The sequence below is a fragment of the Bicyclus anynana genome, chromosome 7 (genome assembly GCF_947172395.1).
Source record: "Bicyclus anynana chromosome 7, ilBicAnyn1.1, whole genome shotgun sequence".
In the NCBI taxonomy this organism is placed as follows: domain Eukaryota; kingdom Metazoa; phylum Arthropoda; class Insecta; order Lepidoptera; family Nymphalidae; genus Bicyclus; species Bicyclus anynana.
Window position 1 is genome coordinate 9223687 of NC_069089.1, and position 21567 is coordinate 9245253.

At 35.6% G+C, this 21567-nt stretch overlaps 1 protein-coding gene across 2 annotated transcripts in view; it reads right to left on the bottom strand.

The window, feature by feature from the left end:
- Positions 1 to 19578, bottom strand: part of LOC112048304 (protein lin-28 homolog) — a 41091-nt gene extending 21513 nt beyond the window's left edge. Inside the window, exons 1-2 of one of the 2 annotated variants that reach the window (XM_052882676.1) lie at positions 19296 to 19578; positions 16534 to 16677 (exon numbers count right to left, since the gene is read on the bottom strand). In XM_052882676.1, the coding sequence (XP_052738636.1) occupies positions 16534 to 16677; positions 19296 to 19302 (151 nt within the window). In that variant the 5' untranslated portion in view covers positions 19303 to 19578. Of the gene's footprint in view, positions 1 to 3344; positions 3746 to 16533; positions 16678 to 19295 lie in introns of those variants that run through there. The other variant, XM_024085825.2, reaches the window with a different exon arrangement.
- Between the last annotated feature and the right edge of the window lie 1989 nt (positions 19579 to 21567).

Sequence of the window (21567 nt, forward strand, 5' to 3'; positions counted from 1 at the left end):
AAATCACAAGCTTTTTTAAAATTTTGGCCTATATTTCTGATGGTCCGGGCAAATCTTGGAATCGATTTTAATGGGGCTCTTACTGAAAGTTAGATGAGGTTATTGAGTTTGAGGTCTACTTTTAATCATGGAAATTACGTATCATGAATTAAAATGAATTATTGTAGACTAGATTGTTTAAACACTGAATTTTACGCGTACAAAGTAGCGAGCGTCTGCTTATTAATAATAAACATCTTTTTCAGGCTTATTAATATAGATGTTCTATGACTGGATGGCTAGAGTGACTCCAGTGGGGACCAGCACCAAATGGACTTACAACGGCCACCTTAGTTGCCAGGTTCGGAAACGGCCCAGGAAAAGAAGAAGAACATTAAATTCTTTTCTTACAATACGTGATGAGAACATCTCTATTTCATCACGTATTGTAAGAAAATAAGTTTTAGCAGTACTTTTTGATTCGACTATAAAATTGATTTAACTATAAAATGCCTTAACGCGGCACAGATCAAATAAAATATCGCATTGATACCAAGCTATGTGTTTTAAATATCTATAAAATGTAAACTAAAACGAGTCGCAGCGGTCTCGATTGACATGCATTGAATTAGAATTTATTTAAATAGGAATGCACATAGTTTGGTGGGTGCCTTTCCCGTAATCCGTTACGTTTTATAGTATCCCCAATCATGCGTGTCATATGTAAAATCAAAGTGAAATTATTAAAATCCATTTCTTATTTTCATTTAGTAGATAGATAAGAAATAGATCGTAAAGAATCGTTAAGTTAATATGTACTTATACAGAACTAGCCGACGCACCGCGGTTTCACCCGCCTGATAGGCTAGTTGGCACTTTTTTTTAATGGTTTAAAAATAGTTCATTATCGTTCTACTAAATTGAAAAAAAACATTTCATTTTTTTTTGAGACATGATTTTATGAAAATTTTAGTTTTTAAATGTGTTTTTGACACTATGAGCCAAAACGCCTGTCGGCCATTATGGTCTCGGTCTCTATTTCAACTGTTTCATGACGTCACTATAACAAATCGCTTACAAACGGAGCGTTTGACAAAAATATTAGTTAACAATTACTTTGACGTTTAGTACATCAAGTTACAATGTGACGTCACAATATATATGGATGACAGCGTTTTAGACGTTCGGAAATTTTTAAAAAATACTTTTTTTTTAAATTAAGTTTCATAAGAATTCCTTAACTTTTATTAATTAATATCGATATATTTCGGAATCTTATTCCATGTGCTATGCGAAATTAATATTGTTCATATTAAATTTGATATGAATCAACTACCCTATTCCATTATTTCGGTATAAAATATAGCCAATACAACTTAGAAAAACGTGGCTTTCTATTAGTAAAATAATTTGAAAATCGATTTAGTAGATCCAAAAATAACCCTCTATAACTCAAAAAACGTACAAACTCAAAAACCTCTTTATAATATTAGTATACCTACGAGTAAATAATAAGTAGATAATAATCAGATGTAAAAAGTTAACTTTTTACATATGGTTATTAAAGTAAAAAGGATATTTTATTAAATCCCTTCAATACAAATAGCCGACAGTTTAAGCCGATTATGAAGGCAATCTACTTAAAAAATCATAGTGCAAAATAAATTTTACGAAAATAGATAAAATATTGTATGAAATAGATAATAGACAATGTAGAGATAAGAAAAAGATCGCAATAACTCTTAAAACAATAAACAATCATGATGTAGTCTAAGTTTTGTGTTTTTTCGTTCTTGACAAAAATGCGGGAACGTACCTACTTATTACTTTAAAGTAAACTTTTGTGAGGTGCAATTCCTGTATTTGATTTAAGTAGTACGCAAAATAATGTCCTGTAAGACCTTCTATCTCTATAGAAGAGCGCTCTGTAAGTAGATCTCCAAAAATATTGTGCCATTCACTGCTTTTTTGCTGTTATCAATCGCAGGTATGGAATTTAAACATGAATCACCGTCAAGTGGCGCTTGCGTTCGGGATCTTTAGCTAGGAGTGAAAGAGATGGTTAAATGTACCACCATTCAGACTTAATTGACTGGTTACTGAGTCGGACCCTGCCGTAGGGACGTAGCGTTACTTAACATCGACTTTCTAAAAATTCCAAATAGGTATTTCTTCTGCCACTCTCTATGAATAACAATTTATTTTGGAAATAACGCACTCATGCCTTACATAAATATATAGACGAGAAGTGCGTTTCAGCTTGCTATTAAGGCAGCTCATTGAAATTCAATGACACTTTTATTCCATGATGCAATAGGGAACTTCCAAACGTCGACTATATTATTATTGCGAGTGTCAAAGCCAACCTGCTCCAAGACATCGATAGCTCGCTCGGTGGTCCTCACTACTGGCTGCGGCTTGGTATGTAAACGACAAAAACACGCAGTGGAAGTGTGGTGGGGAACGGAGATTACGGTCCTTCGAAAATGCAGTCGGCCTAAAACGCACACCAGCTTTGAACTCCCACAAATTAATGGAAACAGCCGCCGCCAATGTAATATCAGCTTTGTTTTGATGGTAATAAGGTTTTAATGCCGTTAAGCCTTCCTAACGCATACAAGCTGCGGGCGCGAGTAAGTTAAACGGAATTGTACGGCTACGGAGTACGGCTGGTATACGAGTATAGTAAACAATTTACGACACGATGCGTACGTACCTTGTTTGATAATATGTTCCCAATAACTTTGTTGATGGAGTATGCTCATTTCCGGTGTTAACTTTTAACATAATGTATTGTTTCTGCAGCAATAATTTAAGTAAGTATTAAATTTATGTTAATTATGTAAATTGTAATCTATCTATAAAAATATACCTGCAAGTGTTAACTACTACCTACAGATGTACCTACATAAATTTAAATTAGAATTGCAGAAACAAATTTTCAAAGCATTGCATGTTTAAATCTATTTGTACTACTATATAAAATATAAAGTAGGTAGCTACCTACTTAATTACAAAGCACGTCTAATTAAATGAGTGTTGTTGATTACACAAACATGCAGTAAACATGGCACGCATATGTGCGACATCAATGAACGCGGCTATTAACCTCAATTCGAATAATTTCAATGGTGTTGTAAACAATTTCTACGATTATTTAGCTTCCCAGGCCCTGCGAGTCACATCCGCTCGATAAGGGCAACTTCCAATTCACGATACGCTTTTGACGTACCCCGTACATGCAGGCGCCGTAAACACGTGCGAGCGATAAACAAATGTGTGCACACAAAAATAACAAGAACGAGACAAAATTAACAATCAAACTGTAACTTTAAAAATAATCCAAACTATCTGTTAATACTTACTCGAAGACGGAACTGCATTTCCGCCTTCCTTCCCGCTCATGTTAACAAAAAATATCTTAGCTCGCACCACAAATATCACCTCTGCGTAATATCCATCCTACGCGTAAAAAAAATAACACTTTTATTCGCGGTCCATTTGTAGTTAACAACTGCGTGGTATTTAGTTATCAACTATCGAAATTCGTAGGATGCATGAGCGCGCGCGCGGAGCGGCCGGCGACGCGTACGCAGGTCGACTGCATCAAAAAGTGGCAGTGGTGGAGTCGTCGCCGAGCAGCGGTGGTCGCGCTCAGTCCCTTCCCGGATATAGCTATATAAGCAAGTGGTTTTTAAAATAGAGAAGCTAACGGAACGTGTGCGCCGCCCGAAAGCGCCGGCTACTTTACCCCAATCCGAAATATGTCACTACTCACTTGTCGACGCGTAGCGAGGACTGGCTCGCGACGCTCCTCGCTCGGTCTTCGAGAAAGGGAATGCTTATCGAGGCGTTCGCAGGCCGCACAACGAACACCTCACATTCTGTTATAATTACTACTTGTAACAATTAAAATATTTACAGGATGTTTAAGTCGATGTACCCCTTACAGTTCCTGTAAGCGAGATTACTTCAACTAACGTTTTCATCGTGAAAAAATAAGCCAGGAAAATAATTTATTACTACTAACATCAAAACACGGCAAACCAGATTAAGGTTACATTTAATGCTTTATTATGCCTAAAACCTTTTCCCAGAGATTTATTTTAAATCTATTTTACTGTTTACAAGCTATGCAGACTTTATGTATGACCATATAAAAATATGAACGTTTGTAAACATTGTTTATCTTTTCTCACGCCTAAAAAATTTCGTAAATTTATTATACACACATACTCGTATTACGGGTATATGTGTAAAATTATTGTACGAATTAAACTTGTAGAGCAGCACCACAACCACAACCAGCAAAACAACCACTCTGTACTGACTCGTAAATCTACGCATAGAACAGACATTTGAATTTAAATATAGAGTATAATTACTAATCTTCAGACGTCTTCAGTAGTGCTTTTACAACCGCATACGCGAGATTTGTGTAGAATTAAAACATTCCAAACGTATAAACTGTTTGAAAACGGCACTCCTGGAATGCCAGTTTGAGTGGGACTCAACGCGTATCCATCGAGATAACACGTTGCACAACCAAATGACATTATTGGGCATTTGATCATAATTGTCACTATTCAGAATATAATTATCATAAAACAACCACAAGCTGTTTGATTTGGTGCCGATGATGTTTTAGAAATTAAAACGAATAAAGTTACTATCGACGTTAAGTTAAATATTATTCAGTATGCTAATGTTGTAGTATTTTCCCATCGTACAAATGCTACGATCTATTTTTCTCGTACGAAATATATGTTTGTTTAATATGTTTAACGAAGCAAGAAATAAACACCTGTTTATTAGTTACTAAAATAATGTTTTTTTTACTAAAAGTTTTTTTTACTAAAAGAAATCTTTTTAAAATGAATATCTATTATAAAATTGTCGTTACGCGGTATTTGTTACCAAACTCCGATACGGCGGGACAATTTTTTATGAAATTTTGAGTAAATATAGGTAGGTCTGAGAATCGGCCAACATATTTTTATATCCTTAAGTGATATTTTTATTTCGCGAAATAAGGCAAACAACGTTTGCTGGGTCAGTTATTAATCAAACTTATCTTATAAAGGCGAACGTTCGTGTGTATGTTTGTCCTTTGCGCTGCGGCTAGTGAAACGATTTGGCTGAAATTTGGAATGAAAATAGATTTTACTATGGATTAACACATGACCTACTTTTCATCTCGAAAAAGGCCATGGCTCCCTCGGGATTTGCAAAAAAGTGAATTCTAGGCGGACGAAGCTGCAGGCATCCGCTTGTAACTATATAATGTTCTTTGTACCCACAGCTCTACTATATTATATATACACATTAATGATTTGCAACCTACAACTGGAGCTACCTGTTAAATAAATATAAGTTATCGGGCACGTCCTAGTGTTATACAAATTTTCGTGTAGCTCATAAGTCTAGGATCAACGGGAAGTATTTGACGTTCTCTTTGGCGCAGTTGATAATGGTATTCATAGGGTTCGATTCCAGCTCGGGTCATTTTAAAGTTATATATTTTCTAAATAGGTACTGGTGGCCTTTTCTGGTGGTAGTCATCTGTTGTATCTAGTTACCACCCTACCGGAAAAGGCGTTTCTCCAAGCGATTTAGTGTTCCGGTAAGATGCCGTCAAAGGTATGGGTGGAATAAACTTGTGGTCAGAAATCACGAGAGAGCTCAGTTAAGGCCTACTTGTCATTGAGAAAGTCAAAAGTTCTCAAAAAAGAGTGTCAGAATATTAAACATTGAATTATAAAATTGATTCTTCTACAGCTCCAAAGGATCGTGAACCTAAAAGTTTAATGTTAATTTGATACCTTCACGAGTTCCTTGATAAAGTAAAAAAATTTCGGCTAAAAATGTCAAGGCACATAATTCCTATACAGGGTATCCATTAAATAGTACGACATACTACAGAGTGATAGCTGACATCAAGGCCTATACAAAAAGAACGCATTTTACGGTTTTTAAGTTATATTGATTTTTGATTTATATTTAATAGGATCTTACCAAATTTGGCTAGGCTAGGGAGGAGGGGAGTGTTGATCGATCGTCAAGGAATTCCTTAACCCTACATCCAGATCACAAGTCTTGGATTTTTCTCAGAGTTTTTCTCTCTAACACGCAAAGGACCCGGCACCCGCTCGGTGAATTCATGGATTGGTAAGATATTACTATCTGTACAAAATACAAAAATCCAAACATTCAGTGCAATTTCTACCATATGCATAAAAATTATTTACCTAAACGTTAATTTTATACTTTGTAATTATTTTCGAAAAGTTAATACTCGTAGTATAGTATAATAGGTTATAAAAAGTACTTTCAATAACCTATTGGTGGAGCTAAGGGCGTGAGGCGTGACGAACTTTCATTTCATTGATACTGTAGAGCATTGTCGAGTACTCGGTTTGAGCATTGATCTAAATAATAACATCGTCATAACTGGGAACTTTTATAATATATATTAAAGTTTATAAGGTAATTAAGCTACCTTAATTGACATTTGATTTGATTGCATAAAATTATGGTAGAATAATGATGAGTGTTAATAAGATTTTGGTTTGTTATCTATATAAATAATATTACCTATACCTATATTAATTAATATAACACACTTGGGTTTGTCGAACTAAGCAATCTTACAAGCAAGTTATTTAAACCTAGCTCCAGGGTTTCTAATGCATTTATTAACGTTCAAAGAGTAAAAACAAACATTACTTTCATATTTTTAATTAAACGTCCCTTGGTAGATGTTGGCTAGCAAGGAAACCAAAACATTTACTTTGAATTTTTATTTCTCCCTTTTTAAGTTTTAAAGGCTGTTTAAATTGTTATAAATTGCTTTACACGTATTGTGAATCTACCGACTTAGTAATAAACGTATTAAACAATTATATTTTATAAACCGTTCGTCAAAATCCTGTCAAGATGAAAGCGAATCCAGTTGCTTCGAAGCATTTTTGTGGTTTAAAATTTCATCAATGCATAGCGAACTCGGAGACTACGCTTTCTCTAGAGGCAAAGAATTATGCAAAGGTAAAAAAGTAATCTAATGCAAAGTTTAAAATAGGCGCTTTCCACCCTAAACGCTTGAGGAAGTCCCCTTCACTGACTTGTCAAATCTGACGAACTCGCCGCTCGCCCTATTGTCGTCTTCTAATCCATGAATGATTATGCACCAACATTGCTGACAATAGAAAACACAGTAGAAAGACAAGTTTTGAAAATAATAAAACCCCAATTGTCACGTTTACTTTCACTGTACTTTTCACCCCTGTAAAACTTCGTTGCTAGTTAGCGATATTATTTTTTAATATGCGTATTGTATATCGAATCATAATATAATGAGTGATTAATTCGTTTGTCCTATAAGTTCTGGCAGTGCAAATGGTAATGAGAATTTAATAGAAAAATAGGTACTGGTTGAACCTGAAAAGGATCTTAAACTTTGTGGCTAGTTAGCGATATTATATTTTGAATATACGTACTGCGCATTTTATATTCAATCATAATATCGTTATCAACCCGTAATCGGCTCACTGCTGAGCTCGAGTCTCCTCTCAGAATGTAAGGGGTTAGGCCAATAGTCCACCACGTTGTGGCAGAATTAAGAAAATTCTCTGGTATGCAGGTTTCCTTACGCTGATTTTCCTTCAACGTTTGAGACAACTGAAAAGTTGGAGGTGCATGCCCCGGACTGGATTCGAATCCACACCGAAATCGGACGCAGAGGTCATACCCACTGGGCAATCATAATAGGCGAGTTATTAAATCGTTTGTCCTATAGGAACTACCAGTGCACGTAGTAATAAGAATTTAATAGAAAGAGTTTTAATAAAAATACTCGGTTAATCCGAAAGAGACCCTAAGTTTCGTTGCTAGTTAGGGATATTATTTTTTAATTTGCTTATTGTATGTTCGATCATAATATGCGAATTATTAAATCATTTGTCCTATAGGAACTACCAGTGCACAGAGTAATAAGATTTAATAGAAAGAGTTTTATATAAACTACTTGGTGAATCTGAAAACAATCCTAAACTTCGTGGCTAATTAGCGATATTATTTTTAATATGTGTATTGTATGTTAAATCATATTAAGTGATTAATTTGTTTTTCCTATAAGTTTCTTATAAGAATTTAATAGAAAGAATTTTAAATAAACTACTTGGTGAACCTGAAAACGATCCTAAACTTCGTTGCTAGTTGGCAATATATTTTTTTAATTTGCATTATTGTATGTTCGATCATAATATGAGAGTTAATAAATCGTTTGTCCTATAGGAACTACCAGTGCACAGAGTAATAAGATTTAATAGAAAGAGTTTTATATAAACTACTTGGTGAACCTGAAAACAATCCTTAACTTCGTGGCTAAATAGCGATATTATTTTTAATATTTTTAATATGTAAAATCATAGTAAGTGTTTAATTCATTTTTCCTATAAGTTTTGGCAGTGCAAATAGTAATAAGAATTTAATAGAAAGAGTTTTAAATAGACTACTTGAACCTGAAAACGATCCTAAACTTCATTGCTAGTTGTGATATTATTATTTATTAATATACGTATTAATCATAATATACGAGTTATAAAATTGTTTGTTACTGCCAGTGCAAGTATGTAATAAGAATTTAAGAAAAAGAGTTTTAATAAAAATACCTATTTGTTGATCCTATAATGATCTTGTACAGCCTAATTTCCTAAGTTAATTTGAAAATTGACTATAATTTATTTATAAAATACTTAACTCATATTATTAAATTAATCAATAATTGCGTATTTGACCTAATTGATACTCGAATCATCAATAAGTGTTGAAAACTTTGTTATCTTCTGTAGACCTATTTTTTTGTTTATGTATTCTGTGAGCATACTCGTATTTCGTAGTTAAACTTGAACTTCGTACCCATTTCCTACCTACCTATGGAGTAGTAATAATATGTATGAGTCATTTTACAATACGCAGAAAATACTATCAAATTATTGCTAAGGGATGAGTCATGAAAATGACGATACAAGCAAGAGCCTATGTGATTTAATATTTCCTTTCATTGATGTATACAAGGAATAATTTATACATCAAAGTAAGTGATAGCACATAGCGCCACACTTAACTATTTATTTTGTTCACTACTATACATACAGCTCAACTCCGCCACTCCGTTTAAGTATGGGTTTGCGGGCTTTACACATCATCAGAACATAAAATATATAAAACATTATGAGTTCTCGGGATGCTAGTTCCCTCACGATATATAGCTTCACCGTTAAATAATGTGACATTTACTTAATAGCTTCGAAAACTAAGAACAAAAGAAAACTAAGAACTAGAACTTCGAAAGTTGAATTGAATTCCCGCCCTCCCAAAAGTAAGGGTTTAAAAATCAATGTAAGTTCATACAGTCTTTAGGATACACACAAAATAAAATCATTGATTGTTTGGTAAACGATATGGGTTACCACAGCGTAAAAGTTAGTGTATTAGTTTGGGGACGTGTGATTGGCAGAACTTTGTGATTTTATGCCCTTTTATCAAATTCTTAAAAAAATAACAGCAACTGACCACCACCACGAAAATGTAACAAAGTTCTTAGTCCATTAGAATTGACCATTACAGGGTCAGACCGTCGTTATTGTAAGAGAACTCAGAGCTTCGACCCACGAAGCAACTACAATGCGAGTTAACGGGTACGGGTGGTAATGTTTGACACTATAGGTGTCAAACATTACCATCCTATCATGATGGTAAACCGTGATCGATCGGGGGTATAACACCACCAACTTCACAAGGCCGACCCAGGAATCGAACTCAGAACCTCATGATCTAAAGCCATGATATAAGATAACCACGTAAATTACCAAAGATTTAGACTAACAAAATTTTATTTCTTGAATTGTAAACCAAACACAAGTTGTGATGTATGAATTCAAAAGAGGTATAAATTCAAAATTTAATGCTAATCTGTAAAAATGAAATCTTGATAATTAAATTTATTTTATAACAATTTCATGATAAAATTCAATAACAAGAATGAAGATAACGCCGATAATTATTATGATGATGATGATGCGGAGGATGACGATAATAATATAAAATACTTAATTCTGATTTTTTTTTTAAATTTAACTTTTGATTTCCGATAAATTTTACCTACTAATAAATTTATCCTTTATGTTTTCATGGTAAGAATTATTTCATGTTCATTAGTTTTCTACAAAGAACATGAGAACCTAAACTGTTTATACGCATTAAACTCAACTTAGAACTACAACCAAAGAAAACCTCATTATAAAATAGAACATCTATTCACATATTCACAAACAACACACACATGTTCGCGTAGCAGCGACATCTATGCTATTTATATAACATTACGTCTTGCCAGCTTCTCTATCACGTAATGTAGCCATACAATCATAGATGGCAGCACATCGAATATATTCAGTGCCATCTATATTAATATTTAAGAACTTTTACAAGCATAGCCCTGGAAATACCGCTCAAATCTTGGGACCCACACTAGCTATATATCATTCTTACAGCCAACTATGGTAAATTAATAAATGTAAATAATGATTAAAATGCATTTTAACTTCAACGTGCGAACTGAAAACCGTTAATATTATTATTACTTATTTAATAACAATAAGGTATTAAGGGTTTCAATATTTATTTGATAAACTATTGTACATTGGACAAGGGGCTTTCATTTATCGTAACAAAATTTTATTTATTGCATAATTATTCGATCATATTCCGATTGCAAGCTCCACTTTTATTACCACAGAAAATATGTAATTTACGTGTAAAATAGGCATCCTTTCCTTTTATTAAGTTTTGTCAGTTTATAGCTATCTATCTCAGAAAATGTTTAGCGTATCCGATGGCATATGGTCCATCTTCGGATTTCAGATCATCACAGAGTAACTTCACACAAGCTAGCAATGGTGCTGCATATAGCTTATTATTTCCGCTAGATGGCAGTAATTGATTCAAAAGATCCTGAATGAAGAATAGAACTACGGTAATGAAATACCTAAATCTGTTATCAACATTATCATTACATCAGCCGATGCACGTTCACTACATTACTTCGGCCTTGTGTAGGGGCATGCAAACACCATGGTCCACCACCTTAGCCGCCTGCGTCTTGCGACTGCCTCGCATGACGTAAGCCCACCTGGTAGGGGGTCGGTCAACTCAGCGCCTTCTGGTGCTTGTTTGTCTTGAGACCCATCCATAGGCACATCGAACTATATGCTCTTCAGCTTCGCAATTTTTTATCTTCTGCGGATTTCTTTATTTCTAATTCGTTCACGCAGAGAATCTGCGAGCCTCGTTCTTCCACCCACTGTAGGTAGTTAGCGATCAAGACTCGGAACCGTAAGTCATCACTGGCACCACGCACTGACGGAAGAATGACGTTCATGCACTGAAGAAATTTTAGGAAATGATACCGCAAAGTTTCCCAAACGAAACGTCGCCACACGCCACTATGATATTGTATGTATGGGTTAAAAAAGTAGCAGCCACCAACCATAAGTGTCGACCACCGACCACAAGTGGCTATCAAGCACTTCAGCTACTTTTGTGGCTCCTTCTTGCTTCTTATAGCGGCGTTTGTGGCAGTCACGTGTGGCGCGTGTGAGGCGACACTAAGCTCAATAATATATGGCAGGATCATAAACTGATAAACTTTCAGCCTTCATAAGTACATACCAAAATGTGGACTTCATTTAGACGATTTAATACTCTATTAAACATTCCTAGTAAACATTTATGAATAATAATTCAAAAATGGAAGACTGTCATCTATTAACGTGAAAATAAGTAGCAAGTCCTTCTCCAATATATTTATATCTCTACCAAAACTCATTGACATCGATTCAGCAATTAGAGCGTGTCAAACCACCACCACCACTTTATTAATTCATTTACTAAATGTATTTGATTTACAATTATTTACGCAATGCGTCCTGACATTCACTTGGGTTTATGTAACTTTTACCGTCTGTACCTACCTAATATATACCACTAGCAGTCACTAGCTAAAAACTATTTAAAAATTTGGTTTTAGTCAAAAATTATACCCTTCTTACATTCTTGTATTATTATTATATCTGAGTATATAGATAGTATCTACAAAGGGCGGCACCCTATATACAAAAGGGGTGGCATTTTAACTAAAGGCAACTTGCACGAGCTATTGAATTTTTGAACTAAACAAATTTTCGACCGTGTTGTTGAACTATGACCAATCTAGGTAATTAGCAAATTAGTAATTTCTTGTACTTACCTAAGTAATTAACTGTAGCAACTAATGTAAAATTTTTACAGACTACAAAAATCTTTTTAACAATAAAATTCAACTGACTTCAAAATCATAAAAATAACTAAAAATCAAAAAATAACATCGTATGTGCTACCTTTTGTTCACTTTGAAGGCGGTGCCAACACAGTGGTGCATTAACTCAAGGCGTTTATATTATAAAGTTTTAGGATATTTAGACAGTCCTTTCCCGTGTTTCTTTCAGAAACGGCTTTAATTAATACGCCACTGGCTTTTATATAATTGTTTAAAAGATTTTATTTATCTGTTTTAGTGTGAGAACAAAGTGAAGAAAAGCATCACAGTACGGGCAATTCGTTATTTTCATTTTAAATCAAAATTATTAAACCGATTTGCATGAAAAAAATGGGACCAATCTCTATCAACAAAAGTTGTTAAGAAAAGACGAAGTTATGAGGTAACAAAAATGAAAAAAACATACGCGTTAAATTGAGAACCTCCTCCTTTTTTTGAAGTCGGTTAAAAAGACAGCAAAATAATAATTTTTCAAATAACGTAAACCTCGAAATTTTTAGGTTTTTTACCTTAATTCCGTTTTGTTTTCGATTATAATTATTTTGCTTTCATCTGATTTTCTTTTAGGTAGAAAAACGAATTACTGTTTAGAACATGATGTAGTACGGTAACAATTAAAACAAAGTCGCCGTGAGTTGATAGGTACTTAGGCATCTCTTGCGTTTTTATTTAATTGTCTCTCATTTATTTATTACTTCTTTTTTTTAAATTTTTAACAATATAAGTATAAAATACAAAACATTATTAAAAATTTATAAAAAAAAATTCACCCTCCCGCTGCGGGACATTTGAGTGTCCAAGCAACCGGTGGTCAGAGCTCCAGAGTGAGTAACCTCCTCACAATACGCGCCGTCTCAAGAATCACGCCTTTTGTATCCGACTCTTGATCCAACAGTTAAGCGAAAGCTTCTTAAGGTGTTGGTCGAAGCTTTTCGCTATAAGACCATTGACTGAAACAACTATCGGAACAATAATAGTTGACTCAACATTCCACATGGCGGTAATCTCGTGAGCAAGGTCCAAGTATTTTGATACTTTTTCCTTTTCGGCTTTAACCAGATTATCGTCATGTGGAACAGTAATATCACGACGCACTGACCGATCGACTAGCACTATATCAGGTCTATTGGCTACAATATACCTGTCAGTGATAATCGTTCGGTCCCAGTAGAGCAATGCACTGCTATTTTCAAGAACTGACGCTGGGTCGTACCTATAGTAAGGCATCTCAAAATCGATAAGGCCATATTGAAGAGCAAGCTGTTGGTGGATTATCTTGGCTACTTGATTATGTCTGTGCAAGTATTCGCCGTTAGCAAGGTGGGAACACCCGGACACAATATGCCTGAGGGACTCCCCAGGACGATGACACGCTCGACAGATGTCTAGAGTGCCATCTTTCATAATGTGTTTCCGGTAGTTTCTCGTCTTTATAACTTCGTCCATAATTGCACAAACATAACCCTCGGTTTCCCCAAAGAGGTCACCGAATTGCAACCAAGATACAGATGTTATTTGATCTACATCCGGCCCAGTAAGGGCCTTGTAGAATCGTCCATGCAACTCCTTGCTATTGCATATTGCCACACGATCTGAGTTACTGATTACTATAGGCTTGCGCCAGTTCTCTTTGCCTAGGGATAGCGGGGTAAGTCCCTTATCCACTGCAACGACATCCTGATACATACTCACATTCATCTTGAGAAAATGATCTCTGAGATTGCACACCTCACGATTATGGAGGTTCCTGGCGTTTAAGAAGCCACGTCCTCCACACTTGCGTGGGAGGTACAATCTCATTACAGATGAACGGGGGTGATGCATCCGGTATGACGTCAGCAGTTTGCGGACTTTACAGTCCAGGGAATCCAGTTCGGTTTGAGTCCACTTTAGAATGCCAAAAGTGTATATGAGTAAGGGCATGACCCAGCTATTGAAGGCACGCACCTTGTTACCGCCTGATAAAAGACTTTTTAGGACTTTTTTCAGGCGGCCAAAGAAGCGTTCCTTCACTACCTGTTTCATATTCCCTGCCTCAATACAAAGTGCATCTGTCATTCCAAGGTATTTATAGGTCTCGCCTTCAAGGAGTGATCTGAGAATGACAGTTTCTGAAATAACTATATTCTCGGAGCTCACTATCCTTCCTCGCTCTACATTGATGACCGCACACTTGTCTACACCAAATTCCATCCTTATGTCATTGCTAAAGGTTTGAGTAATCTTCAGCAATGACACTAGGTCTGTACGCTTTGATGCATACAGTTTGAGGTCATCCATGTAAAGCAAGTGGGATATGAGCTCACCACCCCTGCGAAGGCGAAAGCCTAGCCCTGAATCCCGCAGTAAAGTACTGAGAGGATTAAGAGCAGGACAAAACCATAGAGGGCTCAAACTATCGCCCTGGAAAATACCTCGCCTAATCCCTATCAGTTCATTCGATTCAGAACACTCAGAAGCGCCTGGGTGACGAAGAACTGTCATCCACTGTCTCATACATGACTCAAGAAAAGAGCATAGTGTTGTATCGACCTTGTACAACCGCATGACCTCCATGAGCCATGAATGAGGCACTGAATCATAGGCCTTCTTGTAGTCTATCCAAGCAGCCGTGAGATTTTTTCTGTTTCGCCGAACCTGTTGGCAAATAGTGTCTATGAGGAGAAGTTCCTTTGTACCACGAGACCGGGCCTTACATCCATTCTGTGTTGGGGCCAAAATATGATTTGCATTTATATGCATCGTTAATTTTGATGACAGAATGGATGTAAGGAGCTTATAGATGGTGGGTAAGCATGTTATCGGTCGGTAGTTTTTGGGGTCTGTGGTACTTCCGGATTTGTGTAGCAGGAACGTGACACCAGTTGTTAAAAATGCCGGTAGCGATCCAGTGTCAATGGCATTTTGAAATTGCACTGCCAAGATAGAATGGGCGCTACGAAACCATTTTAACCAGAAGTTGTGCAATCCGTCCGGTCCTGGGCATTTCCAGTTTGACGCCGGACGAATTGCACAACTTACATTTTCTGTAGTAATGGATATCGGAATCATTTTTTCCACCATTGCACACTCTTCCTTGACAGTACTCATCCAATCGCCTTCAGTGTGGCCTACGGGGGCCGACCAGATGCTACGCCAGAAATCTGACATAGCATCAGAAGTCGGAGGTTCCCCATCTGTCACACAGACACTGGATCGTTCCCAGTTCCTGTACAGTTTCCGTTGGTCACTTTGGAAGATCCTATTCTGATTATACCGGTCAATACGCTCTTTATAACGCCTAATGCGTTGTGCCCATGCATAGACTTTCTGCTTCAAGAAGTCAATGCGTTCGGTGACACAAGCCAAGTACTGGAACGGACGTGTGTCAGTCCCAGCAAAAGCCTGAGTCACAAATCGCATAACTCTAGGGCGATTGTTGCCCTCCTTGAAGCAGATTAGCTTAGCTGTGAGAGTTCTAGTCAGTGTGATACGCCTTTCGATTCTGGTCCGCCAAGCTGGTGCTTGACCCGTCCTCTGCGGAGCCGTGCGTGGTTCAGGGAATTTGACACCCGCAATACGACACGCCGCAACGGCTCCACAGAATAGAATCGAATGCGTATCACTTAGGTCCTCAGATGTTACGAGATATTCACCTAAAATCTGATCTAGAACCCCCACTAACGCCATATTTCGTCTATGTACAGGCAAACGAGGCAATTTTGGTCTTAAATTAAGAGGCATGTACCTATATGTCATAATAGAATCCTCCAAAGTTCTCCTCAATTGCTCATAATTCTGGCTACTTACTTGCATATCGATACCATCCTGTAGCACCTCTGGGATGTTGGTTTGCAATGTTTGCTGAGGTTTTAAGTTAATTTCTGGCTTTTGATTTTTAGTGTACCTACAATAAAGTATATTTCATTCATTCATTAAAGCCTTAGGTAATAAAGTAAATAATGAACAGGCTGCGCGATCACCAACTATTGAATTTTTATTGAGCACAACAATTAAAAACAGTTCTTCGTTGAAAAAATAGTAAAAATTTGTTTTTCTTACGAGAGCCCACTTTGAAACCTGAACAGTAACTAGTGATACTATAATTGAGCGTAGCAAGATATTGAACAACATAATGAGTGTACCTGATTCTTCGGGTGGTTTAGGACTTCGCCAAGGCATTATAAAATAGTACTTACAGGCTTTATTGTATTCATACGCGTCACCGTTGACTGTCCCGTTGGTGACGACAGGCGAAGTCTTCCCAGCATCAGGCTCACACGTCGTGTTCCAAGACGCTGCTGCCGCCGCCGCAGCCGCTGCCGCCGCGCACACACTGCACTCTGTAATATTGCAAACATAACATTAATAACCTGTATATATACCTATGCCAAAATGGAATAGAAAGAAGTGTAACTGGAGTTAGGAGAAAAGATAGAGTATATACTAATAATAATAATATACTTAAACAATACACATCACTATCTAGCCCCAAAGTAAGCATACAGAGTAGCTTGTATTATGGGTGCTAAGATAGTTGACATTATAATATTAATATACAATTATATACTACATATAAATACTTATATAATGTATAAATACACACAGACACTGGAAAACACTCACGCTCATCACACAAATATTTTCCAGTTGTGGGAATCAAACACGCGGTCGTGAATGCGAAAAGCAGGGTCACTACCCTGTACTAAATTTAAAAATGTGGAAAAAGTATACAAAACACTAAAATGGCAATGGATAGGACACATGATACGGGAGAAGGGAGAGAAATAGACAAAAAGGATTTCAGAATGGTATCCTAGGGATGGTAAGAGGAAAAAAGGAAGGTGAATCATTGGGAGGATGATTTTATAAAGGTCGCCGGTCTTGATTGGATGAGGATGGCGAGGGACAGAGAAAAGATGGAGGAGTGAGGGTGAGAGAGAGGGTGGAGATAGGGGAAGCCTATGTCGAAGGACAAGCTGCTGATGAATAAGAATTATGTATATACTTAAAAATGTAAATGTAACTAACCAGCTGTAATCAAGGCTTATTTTATTTATTTATTTATTTATATATACCTATATGGCCTGTGTATATATGGGCCTGTAGACGTGTGGCATATCGGCTCTTTTTCAACAATTGCAAGGTTTTGAAAAGCATAATATATAGGAATGATTGTATTGTAATCTACAGGTGGTCAGGTAATCAATTTATCGATCGGATCTGTCATTTCCATCGATATAAATTGTTAGACGGGTTCCTTCATATTGAAGAACGCACAATTATATTATATTATTACCCAAAGACGTGCACGAACATCTTATCTTAATACGTAACAAGCGCATGCTGTGAGTGGACGGAGACTTAAAAAAATATTTACTGTTTTTTTTATTAATTATGCCTTCGTGATCATTTTGGAAGTGTGAAAACACAAGCCACAACATGAATAAAGAGAAATGTGTTACGAGTGATGACGTACCTACTCTATGTGCGAACCCAATGAAAATTCCGCGACTCTTTGAGGCCCATCTAACGATCTACGATCTATGGTCATTTCCATACATTCGTTTAGTTTTCGAAGCCTTAGTGTTTGTAGAAAGAGAATCAACGTAAAACACTATACAGGCGCGTCAATTTAGCTAATAAAAATTACCTACTCTTACTTTTTTTATTTATTTTATTTGACTTATATTTACTTTTGGGCATATAAAGATAAAGAAGTTAAGATTACGATAAGGTCCTTACATTGAAGTTCACAAACAGCTGAAAAATAACATTGTGAAACGTCCCTATCAATATTCATAAAAAAATATGCAAGATCAAGATTTTTTTTTCGATGTTTAGTAAAAGGGTTAGTTTTGGAATTACAGATCGTGCAAATTTTTAAAAACTTTCTTTTTTTTAGACTTAAAAAAAAAATTTTACGCTTTTATTTTATTACTAGCGAAGCGAAGTCGCGAGCTCAGTTTTTTACAAATCCAAACAAATCACAAATTTCCGCCAAATCGCTTCAATAGCCGCAGCAAAAGGAGGAACAAACATACACACTTACACACACACACGTTTACACACAAACTTTCGCCTTGTAATATTAGTGTGATATCGATGCAAAGCAACGATGAGGTCTAAATTAAAGCGCACTTATCTAAGATGTTTATGATGATATCTATCATAGTATATATAAAAACTTTAGCTCTTTTTTTTTGGGTCAACAAACTGTAAACGATGAGATTAAATTTTGAAAACATTTCAAAAAAAATCAATTACATAAAAACTAAATCGTCAACCTACACCGTTAACCACAGACTATAGCTTTTATAATTATAGTGGCAAAGGTCTGGTCACCATACACTATCGCTGTATATAATTGGCTATATACAATAACTGTAGGTAAGTATATGTTAATAAGGTATTAACTATTATTATTGCTTAACAATTAATATAATAAAACAATTAATAACCAACACATCCTTTACATATTGATCAAAAATTTGCTCTCATTAAGTTTCAAAGAGTGTTTTGCTAGTTAAAGTCGATTTGTGAAATAATGTAGTAAATTCCTAAAACAATTTAGTAACAAAAATTGTCCAAGTGCTTGAGTAATGTCGAGTATAAATAAACTATCAACCTTTGTGTAAGATAACAAAGGTTGAATTACATAAACAATAATATTAACCAAAAACATGTTCGTCAAAATATTTGCTCACAGTAAGTTTCAAAGAGTGTTAATTAGTTCAATTCTAATTGATGAAATGATGTTAGAAAATTCGTGAAATAATTCAGTAAAATATTATACCTTGACTTTTCTATTTGGGACATAAAACTACAGTAGTTAATTTTTTTATATTGATCACGCCTGTAATACTACTACTAGAAAACCTGAGAAAATTGGACCAAGTGTTAAATAAAAATAAATTAACATTTTTTCAAACGTGCTTAGAACATAGTAATACCTACTCACCCTTCATGTATAATGGCCAATTCACCCCACGATCAAATCAAACGTTTCACCACATAGTTACTTCATTACTAACGAAAAAAAAATATTATACGACGCCTTTCATTTGACGGAAAATAATGAAGCTGTTTTTAAATTGATGCCTTCATTGAGGCTCAAGTGGCTTTCTATGAAGGTAGCGTTACCTATTATTGAAAGCTTATTGATCTTATGTATTGATGATATATTTTAAACTGAGATGAGCGGTATAAATATGTTCGATACATTTTAGAGACGTGTTTCGTTTGGCGATTTGCGAAAGACTGCGTGGTGAGTTTTGCGTAAAAGTAGGGTGGACGCGCATGGACGGGGGAGGGACCTATATAGAGTAAATAATTAATAATACATTGTTGGTAATTTTTACTTTATTTTTGTTGTTATTATTATTAACAATACTTGAAAATTTAAAGTACAATTTCAGTTAATATCAATAGACTGTATACCAATTTTGTTAAATTAAAAATTTAGATGCATCAGGTTGTATGTACCTATTTCTAATCAACAACTTCTTAGTTATTAATTACTAACTAGATGCTAATAAGAATTGATACTCAGGCCCATTAGGCTGAAATCCTACGCTTCAGGTCGATGGACACTTTGTTCCTTGCCCGCCTTGCGAAATGTTACTCTGATAATGTTCATTCTAAAAAAAATAATGCATTTCTATAGAATCCCCCACCTAGACACTTAGGTAAAGCTTGAAGAAAAAAAAACATATCAGTAAACTTCAGAACCTCCTCCATTTTGAAGTCAGTTAATAAATGTTATTTCTTTCAATAGTTCGTTTCCATATTAAAATATCCACCGATTTGATTTATTTATCTATCAAAGAAAGTCTTGGGATCAATCGTTAAAAGAAGATCACCGTTTATATTGTAATGCTTCCTGTCTTTACAAAATAAAGACGATCATGTCAATACATTCCATTTTAATATTTATCTCGTCCTTCAAGATACAATTTATCCTGTCCCTCTCCAATACTGCCTAAACACAGAACTAAGCAGGCTAATTCACTAACTTTGACGTACGTTAGTTGACATATACGAAATTAAAATTTTATGTAACAAATGTCACCCGGTGCCTACTGACAACTCTACGTGGATATAACACAGTAGATATAGATGACATTTCTCATTTGATTTGATGTTTATTAAAATAGATTGTTAATAAAGACTAGATTAGTGAATAGGCTGCTGGTCAAATCCACTAACTCTGACGTATGTTAGCGGACATAATACAACATTTACCAACTAGCTATTGTAAGTAATTCTTAAGTCACGTGATTTCGTATTCAATTTTATATTCAATACCAACTGATCAAAATTGAGTTTTTAAGTAGAAAATGTCATCCGGTGCTTACTGACCTTCGTGGATATCATAGAGTAACAGTGAGTGAGATGATATTACCCTTGTAATTGTGATTTTTGTTAACAATGAGCTTTACGGAATAATAAGGAATCATTCAATGCCATCAAGGAAGTTCTTACTAATCAAATGAATACTTAGATAAATTATTATTTTAGTATTTTTTTGTAAACTTAATATTCAATATTATCATACTTATTGCCTACCTAATAATTTAGGGTTCATAAAATATAATTTACTAATGGCCCATATTTTGGGTTTCTCTGTACAATAAGTCATAATCTAAAATCGGTCATAATGTCAGCACGGGCGGCCATATTTGTAAGCAGGGCGCATGCGCCGAACAGCCGGCCGTTCGCACATCTGCTGGTCATCTCGTGGACACAATACCACGACTAGTAACACCATGATTTTATAAATGGAAAAATTATGGATTTTGTATTATATATATCGACGGAAAGTTCTAAATTCCACTTCTGATAACGGGGATATGACTAAATTTCATGATGATAACGGAGAAGCCGTAGCCTCAGAGCAGGTACTAAGCTTTACGTGTCAAGGATGGCAGATGCATAAAGTAACACTATCGATCATTACCGGAACGACCGCTCAAGTTACTAATACAGATCTACCCTCTAACTACTTAGGATGAAATAACTCACTCGCCGACATATGCATACTGACTTTCACGATTTTAAACACTTAATTTCATTGATTACAGCCTACTTTATTGGTCCCCTACAAAGCCAGGCCTTATTAGGAGATTTTAGGACTTCACTTGAGAAAACTACGCTTAATACTTGGCTATAGTTGAGGTTCAAACCCCTAAAAAGCTGCTAAAGCCCAAACTCACCATGGTTCAAACTCCACC